At 35.3% G+C, this 9438-nt stretch overlaps 1 protein-coding gene across 1 annotated transcript; it reads right to left on the bottom strand.

Annotated features, from left to right (window-relative positions):
• Nucleotides 1-4586: 4586 nt before the first annotated feature.
• On the bottom strand, nt 4587-5519 carry LOC142440441 (olfactory receptor 14I1-like). Its single transcript, XM_075542879.1, has one exon. The coding sequence runs from the start codon at nt 5517-5519 to the stop codon at nt 4587-4589; it is 933 nt and encodes a 310-aa protein (XP_075398994.1).
• Nucleotides 5520-9438: the final 3919 nt, after the last annotated feature.

Here is a 9438-nt window from a genome sequence, read left to right as displayed (position 1 = left end):
TATGTCCAGAGTGCTCCTGAGAGGTGGCAAGACTGCATTTTGCAGAGTTAGGACATGTTGTCAGGAAAGACCATTTCCTGATGAGGTACGTGCCTGGTAAAGTAGAGGAATCGCTAACAGGAGGGAGACCCTCAAGGACATTCACAGAGTAGCTTCAAGGATCGGGACAATTGTGAGGATGGTACAGGCCAGGAGGGTTTATATCGGTGTGCATAAGGCCACTATGGGTCAGAAATGAGTGAATGGCACATGATAACAATAGATTGTTCAAGAAGCTCTGACTGCTTACTAGGTTATACATTGGGCCACTAGCCAGAGAGTCAGCAGTTTGAAACTAGCAGCTTCTTCAGGGGAGAGAGAGAAGTCTTTTAGCTCTTGTAAAATGTTAAATTGTTGGAAACCCAAAAATAAAGTTCTATCCTATTCAGACTCACATAGAGTCTATTCAGACTCACATAGAGACTCACACTACTAAAAATGCTCTGCTTCCGTTTACTATGAGTTATTATTTGTAGCTCCAGTTCTTCTGTTTGTTAATAAAATATTATTCAGACTCATCTACAGACTTACACTACTAAAATGTTCTGATTCCATTTACTATTAGTTATTATTTGTATCTCCAGTTTTGTTTTGCTTTGCTGTTACCCTACACAGGTGTTGCCTTTAGGTGTCATAAAGCTGGTTCTAACTCAAGGCACTACATTGTCCCCAGAACGAAGCATCACCAAGTCCTGCAGCATTCTCACCATTGTCGTCATGTGTGAACCAATTGTTGCAGCCACTGTATCAAACTATTTCATTGAGGATCATCCTCTTTTTCAGTCTCTCTGCTGCACCAAGTATGATATGTAGCCTTAATCCAGCCACCTCTATCTGTCTTCCAGAGTATGTTGAACTTCAAGATTATGTAGCTTTATAAAGATTAGAGTGATGAAAGGGATGTTATGTAAAATTATTCAATTTGTATTGTTCTAATTCTCTAACACAAACCTAATATAATACAGAGAACTCATAAAATTAATTCAGTTGATTATAATAATTATGATTTAAGTTCTACATTGAATTATAAAATAAATTTTAGAACTGTGGATAATATAGCTTATCTCTAAAATATATGGAGAATATTAACATGAAACTTGTCAATAATTAGAAATATTATCTTAATTTTCATTTTTTCACTTTTGGTATTGATGACATACCGTTCCTTAATGTACTCTTTGGAAATGCTGTTTGGAAAAAAAATCCAGGGAACCACTGATAGTAGCCTGCAGCACTACACTAGACTGGATTCTCATGATGGTATTTTTTTGTAATGCGCTCATTCTGCATTTTTCTGAAAGGTTCCTTCACAGCTTCCTATTGCAGCACTAACTCAAGTGATCTGCAACAAGCCCCAGTCCTAACTCTCTCAGCATTCCTCACGCAAGGAATGGGAAATATATATGTAATTTTCCACCCCCTCCAAATAATTTAATACCATCCTAAAGAGGAGACAAGATGTCAAAGAAAGTTGATAGCTTAGCAGATGTTACGGTCGTTTCAAGGTGACATAAAATTGTTTCTAACTCATAGCGACCTCATGTGCAATGGAATAAACCTTGTCCAGGAATGTGTCAGACTCACAATCCTTATGTTTGAGGCAATTAGTTCATCCCCTGTGTTAATCCTTCTCTGCGACCTTCTCCCTCTTTTTCATTGATCCTCTATTTTACCAGGTACAATGTCTGATTGAAGACTTGGTTCCCAAAGTGTCTAAGTTGAAGTTTTGTCACCTGTATTCCTAAGGAGCATTCTAGTTGTATTTTTTTCAAAATAGATTCCCCCCAACCCACCCCGGGAATCATGGTCCTTTCAGTATTCTACATCAATATCATAACTCAAATTCCACAACTCTTTTCCAGTTTTCCTTGTTCACTATACACCCTTCAGACACATATTAGGGATTGAAAAAAAAAACAGCTAGTGAGAGGAATAATGGATCCCTAAAAGGCCAAGTGAAAAAAACATATTATTATTTTGCTTTAAATTTCTATACAGTAGAGAATTTCAAAGGCAATATTTAAAAGATAATAATACAGAAAACAGAGGTAGCCTTAAAATATTTATTTTGATGCAAATTCTCTAAATGGTATGAAAATCCAGAATGCAGATAAATAATTGTATTTGATTTTCAAATAAAATTAATTCTTACTAATGTGGTTATTTCTCTTTTTTCAACTTACAAAGATTATACAAAGAATTAAAAACAGACACTTATCAAATCAAATAAATATAATCAGCACCTCAATATAGAAAACACAAAATATTTTCAAAACAGAATAATTTTCACATGTTTATTACTTATGAGAAGTTCTACTTCAATAAACTCCAAAACTCAAACTCACTGCCTGTAAAGTCAATTCAAACTCACGATGAAACTACAGGACAGGGAAACTCTGCCCCTGTGGGTTTTCAAGAGTGCAGTTCTCTACAGGAAGTGAGAGGCTCATTGTTCTCCCAATCTGATTTATTCGTAACTGGGAAAATACAACATAGACAAAAGGGACACATAGCTTTAAAATATAAGAATGCCAGTATTTAGACAGCTGAGGTTTAACTTCCTTTTGAAGAAAATGTAAGTGTGCACAATGTTAATAGATGACTGATGTGAATCTACATGGGTAAAAAGATTGAGTATAAATTTAGTAAACTGCGATTTAGAATGGTTTGTGCATTCCTGGATTAATAAATTCAATGGTAAATGTCACTGTCAAAAGAGGCAATGCAGCTGTACTGATCCATTTGAATTAGACACAACAAAATGTAATCTATGTATCCTTATATTTGTTACTCTTTGTTAAAACACAGGTACAAATATGCACGAATATCTACTTTGAGCATAAGCCCAGCCTATGCAAGTTATATTTTTAAGAGATCTACTTGTGTCATTTGTAAATAGAAACTCCTATCTGTTCCCGACTGTTACTGTTTTTCCAAGTCAAGATTTCATTAGATCAAGCTTACCAATATCTGAAAATAAATGTAAGAATCACAACTCTTGAAACTATGTTTAAATTCCCTCAAATTGTAGGATAAAGCTGTTTAACTGAATTCTAGGTTCAGGATACTGTGAACAGGCATTCTAAAGGTGACTCTTAAGGATATTCCTCTAGGAGAGTCAGCATAAGGATCATGGATAACCTGGTAAATATACACTTTCTAGTCCCAGGTCTCATTTCTACCAGCTTGTTCCAGCTGCCAGACAATTATATTTACAAAAATCACAACCCATTTAAAATATTTTTAATATCTAATCTAGACATCATATGCAATATTATTATCCTTCATCCCTCAAAATAATTATTTATTTTAAATGTACAATTTGTAAGAAGCATTTGTCCAATAATAGGTTTGTATATGTATGGTTCATCTCTTTTTTTAACCAGGAATGCGAAACAATAACCTACCTTCCTTTTGGGTACACAGCGTATCTTTTATTATTTCCAATATTAAATTTTAGTTTGGAAATGTTGAACTTTAAAACTCCATTAAGAATTCTGAAATAAATACAATTTCATAAAGATGTATTCCTCTGTGTAGTAACCTAAAAAATGATAACTTATAGGAAGAACCAATGCAGGCATATTGAAATAAACAAGAAGATACACAGGTATATTGAAATACACAAGAACGTACAGTGCAGGCACATTGAAAAAAGATAACTCAAATATACAATCAAATAAATATGATGCAATAAAAGTGTAACATTGAAAAACTATATTGTATAGAAACAAACCAACTTTATATACAATATACAGTTTACAATATTTAAAAATTTCATTACTAAGTGTTTCATTTCAAAAAGTATCTATATGAGCACAATATGACATCCAAAACACTGCCAATAAGTACATTTTCATCATGGTTACCATAAAGGGTTTTTGAGGTTGTAAATCGCTGTGTGAGCAGCAGTCTCATTATTCAGGTGTTTGAACCAACTAATCTTGTGGTGAGCAGTCCAATACTCACCAGACAGCAACACCAAGTAAGTGGAACCAGAAAATGAAACTTGGGATGAATGAGTCTACGTTAATGAGAGTGAAACAACTTGAGCAAAAATAACCACAATGTTGAAACAAAGTGAATATATAGGACAAATACCAATGAATGTTATGTGTAGAACTTGTTAACTTGGAATATGCTTTGATGTATACATTATAAAGCTAAGAAAATATACTTAGATAATTTTGAGTTTTTATCCAAGCTTTAGCAAACAGTCAGAGAATGCACGAGAATATGTTTTAATGTCCTATTACTTTCCTCATGCACCATACCATATGATTAGGAAATAGCATGGCATTTAATATTTACTATGTAATCTTTAATATTCGCTCAAAATGTCTACTGCTATTGATAAGCATTGAATTTAAATAAGCTTTTTAAAATAATTAATTACTAATTATTTATATGCACCCCCTTGATTCTAAAATGGAAAAATATCTCAAATATTTAGCTTTATATGAATGTGAAAGTTAAAGAAAGTGTGTGACTGTCATAAAATTTACAGTCAAACAAAGGAGCACGCAAACAAACAGAGGAGACAAGTCTTAGGGGAACTTAGAATGTCTAAACATCATTCTGCCAAGAGCACTCTTGATTTCCTTGTTCCTCAGGCTAAAGATAATTGGATTCACAAAGGCGGGCACTAGGTAGTAGAACACAGATGTGAGAAATTTTTGAACACCTGAGACATTTGAGTTGGGGCCCAAGCAAGCAAATATTCCAGAGATTAGAAACAAAATCACTGTAGCTAGCTGTGGGGAACAGGTAGATAAGGCTTTGTTTCGGGCTTCCATAGATTTCATCCGGAGCACAGTAGAAAATATGTTGACATAGGAGGTAAATAAGACAACAAAGCAGATTAAGACAAAGCCAGAACTGACTGCAAGAACCACTGTTTCAGAAAACTGCACCGACTGGGATGAAAGGCTCAGTATTTGAGGCAGGTCACAGAAAAACTGGTGAATGACGTTGGATTTTGTGAAGGGCAGCCTGAACACAGTGCCTGTATGGATTGCTGAATACACCAGCCCACCGGCCCATGAACCACCTGAGATCTGTGTGCACAGCCGTGGGGTCATGATGAGCTGATAATGCAGAGGGTGACAAATGGCAACATAGCGGTCATGGGACATGACCACAAGGAAAAAAAACTCTGTGGCTGCAAATAAAATAAACAGGAAAACTTGAGCCACACATTCTCTGAGAGAAATCACTTTACTGCCCATCAGAGAATTTAAAACCGATTTGGGTACAGTTACTGAAATACAGCAAAAATCTAGCAAGGATAAGTTGGCTATAAAGAAGTACATTGGGAAATGCAGGTGCTTGTCCGTTATAATGACAGTAAGAGTTAGAAGATTTCCAGCTGTGGATCCCAGATAAATCAATAGGAAAAGCAGACCTTTCAAGACTTGGAGCTCCCGAGAGTTTGTGATGTCCATGAGGAGGAATTCTGTGATGATGGTGAGGTTGTCCATATCTGCTCTGTCTGCTAATACACTCTTTTCTCCCTGGAATTAAATGACAAAATTATGACAGTATCATACCACCTACCAAAACATATACTCTGACGATCCGCAATCAGAAATTGAAATTCTGACAATGTTTAATCTCTTGGTTTAAATAATTGTTTTATTTTAAATAACATTTTGTTTAGGTAATTATTTCATTCGGTCAGTAACAAAGTAGTAAATATTAGTAAATAATAAAATGAAGATTCTCTATATAGTACATACAAATATGTTGATGCCAATATAGCTTTTTCAATTAACTTTTTCTAATTTCATTAAAATCAAAATAGAAATCGCTAAAACAATAACGAAACAACCATACCTGCACACAATGTTTGAAGTTTTATATTCTCTCTCTTAGTATTGTTATCCCTCATACAGTACTCTGATAATATAAAGCCCAACCCTGTATTTTTCTACAATATCTTCTATTAAAATTCTCTGTAGTAGATTATGCTTTGTCTTTAGTGGGATATTTTATCTAAGCCATAAGAACTGATGTGCCTGAGGTTCAGTGATGGCAATTCTATTTTGATGTGGGCTGGTGTACTTATATCTTTAAACCCTCAGGGAGAGCTAGTTATTAATTCCAGATTCCAGAAAAGATTAAATCCCTTCAATGACTATTTCCTCATGTATATCTGTCTATCCATTGAGATTAATTAGAGGCATCTATTTGAATTTTGGTGATAACATTATAATTGTAAAACATGAAATAGCAAAAAAGTTGCAAAATAAATTCTGGGTCATAATTCTTATATCTTAATAATAGGATTAAGCACTCTTAGGAAAGAGAGAATAATTTGTAGAGTTTTATAAACTAAAATACTGAATAAATATATTGAGTCTGTGTGTAAGAATGACTTTTGAAAGGAAAATTGATGTACTCACTTCAGTCAAATTCATCATCATGATATGAAACAACTTCAAAGTGTTTACTAATGGCAAATCACAAGCAATAAACTTGAAAGATGACAGCAATAGAATGAAGACAGATATTGTTATTACTGAACTATATAAAGCTCCTAATATAAAACTTAGACCACTCCCTGACTGATGCTTTTGAGAGGATAGCAAAAGAGGTAGTGAATAGTCTTAAACCTGAGATCATCATGAGGATACTTAGCATGATTTGAGGAGAAACTAGATGGTGCCTGGCTATCAGAAAGTATAGTGTCTGGGGGTCATAAAGGCTTGTCTTCAAACAAGCAGCCATCTAACCATCAACTAAGTCCAAATGGAAAAAAAAATCACATCAGCCTGTGTGATCCAAGGATTATAAATAATAAAATCCCAGTGTGAATAAGGGAATAGAATTAGCTGGAATTGTGAACATCTGGTTTGCAGAAGGCCATAGAGGTCAGTGGAAGCCCCAAATCCATTTGCAGGGTCAGTGCATAAATTAAGTTTACAGTGAATCCCCTCTGACCAGGGGTGAGAATAATCTTGCTATCATGAAGACTGCATTGGAAAGTGGATTTTGGCAGGTATTGTTGTTGTTGGGGTCCATCTGTTTGATTTAGACCCATAGTCACATTAGGCACAGAGGAATGAAACCCTGCCTTGATCTTTGCTATCCTTACAATTATTCCTATACTTGAGCCCATTGTTGCAGCCACTGAGTCAGTCTATCTCCTTGAGGACTTTCCTTTTTACATTACCACACCACTTTACCAAACATGATGTATTCTCCAAGGATGGATCTTTGCTGAGAACCTATTCAGAGTGTGTAAGACAAAATGTCAACATCCTTCCTCTAAGGAGCAACACAGAGCATCTCTTCCAAGACAGAGCGGTTTGCTCTTTAAGCAGTCCATGAAAGATCAATGTGTTTTGCTAGCACCATTATTCAAATGTGTCATCTTTGATCCTCTTATTCAATCTCCAACTTTCGCATATCCATGTGACAGTTGAAAATACCATGATTTGGGTCAGGGACACCTTAGTCCTCAAAGTAACACCCTTGCTTTTCAACAGTGGAAAGAGATCTTATGCAATAGCTTTGCCTAATGCAATGCACCTTTTCATCTCTTGACTGCTGCTCTCGTAAGCATTGATTGTGGATCCAAGCAAGACAAAACCTTTGACAACTCAGACACTTCTGTGTTGATCATCATCACGATACCTATTTCTCTTGCTGTGGAGGTTTTGGTTTTCTTTATATTAAATTGTAATCTATACTTAAGGTTGCATTCCTTGATCATCATGGAAATGTAAATATGTTCAAATTTCAAAACTTATCTATGAACTTCCTTCTGGCAAATTTTAAAGTTGCTGTGTTTTCAATATTTTCTACATTCTTTTCCATTGAGATCTTGTCCTCTATTTTATTTTGTGGTAGTTGAAAGCTTTTTGTTTTGTATCTTTTGCTATATCTGAAATCCCAGATAGGTAAATTTATAGAACTGGTAAGTGGATTAATTGTTCCTTGGGGGTGATGCAGGGGAGATTGAGAAATGCTAATAACTGTGAAAGAAAAATTGTCCTAAAAACTGATTAAGGTGATGGTAATACAACTCGATATTTTTGAACTAGTGAATTGTATGATATGTGGTTTACATGCCCATGAAACATTTTTAAAGCATAATTCTAATGGAAGTAAATAAAAATGAATTGAATAAAACACATAGAGATCCTCAATCGTGAGAAAGTAACCTGATAAATGCTACATCTCAGTGCATAGATCCCAAAGACACCAGTGCAATGTGAGGAGAAATGGCTTCACCAGGCAAATACACGACTGCACACAGTGAAGGGAGAGGAGAGCAAGCAGAATGAATGAACTTGTAATTCTGATTAGGACTCTGCACACACAGGCAAAATAAATAGCTTTTGTTAGGTTTCTATGCTGACAATCATAGTAAAATATTAATGAACATTGATACGTAAGAGTAAATTTCTCTGTAACCACAGATCTTCAACTCTTACCCTATGTGAGTGAGCAAAGGGGGTCACTCAGTGCTACGTGCAGTGCTCCATCACAGCAACATGCACCGGCTGTTGAAGATCTCCTGAATGGTCTTGCCCCAGTGAAGTCACTCTGCAGCAACACTGCTTCAATCATTTGGTTTAGGAAGAATATTTTTTTTGTGTGGTTTCTACTTACCTTGGCAAGTTTATTACTCACATTTGGTTATTAATTTTTATTAACTTTAACTTCTTTATCACTCCAGGATACCTGGCCATGTAGAGGTTATGAATTGGGGATCACATGGTCCATAGTTCAAAACCACCTGTAGTTCCAAAGTTTGGGCTTTATACTCCTGTAAATGGTCTTGGAAACACACAAGTGGCTGCTATGAGTCAACATTGGCTTGATATCAGTGAATTTGTTTTTTTCTGGTTATGACAACAGTTTTTAATAAGTTCTTATATATAGTTTTGTAATCTTCATTGATTATACTAAATGTGCAATAATTAATGTAATTGTAATTAATAATTATATGTGATTAAAAATTAAATGTAGAATGATGAATAAATGCAAATTGGTAATAATTAATAACCTCTATCTTACCTCTCTAGCTTCCAATATTCATGGAAATGGCTACATGGAGCCCAGATAAAATCTATGATTTAAAGGTTTATAATGGAAGTTTACACATTGAAATGACAGTGAGAAAGGCTCAGGAAAGTTGTTTATTCTGACATGTTATAAAGCTCTTTCAGATCTGCTGACAAATCCCCAAAGGAACATACTATTCCACAGCAATCCTCCAAAGGAAGGCATTGTACTCCAGCTCCCTGAGTGAGTAAACCCAGACCCTGAATGATGTGCACAGATGCACTTTATGCCAGTAAGCCTCAGCACAAAGTCAGCTGTACTTAAGAGGACCAGGAAGCCCAGATTCCTCCATTAAATGCCCCCAGGCACTCCACTTCACCAGTC

The sequence above is a fragment of the Tenrec ecaudatus genome, chromosome 2 (assembly GCF_050624435.1).
Source record: "Tenrec ecaudatus isolate mTenEca1 chromosome 2, mTenEca1.hap1, whole genome shotgun sequence".
In the NCBI taxonomy this organism is placed as follows: Eukaryota; Metazoa; Chordata; class Mammalia; order Afrosoricida; family Tenrecidae; genus Tenrec; species Tenrec ecaudatus.
The sequence above is the reverse complement of the archived record's forward strand: the minus strand, read 5'-3'. Positions and strand labels throughout refer to the sequence as shown.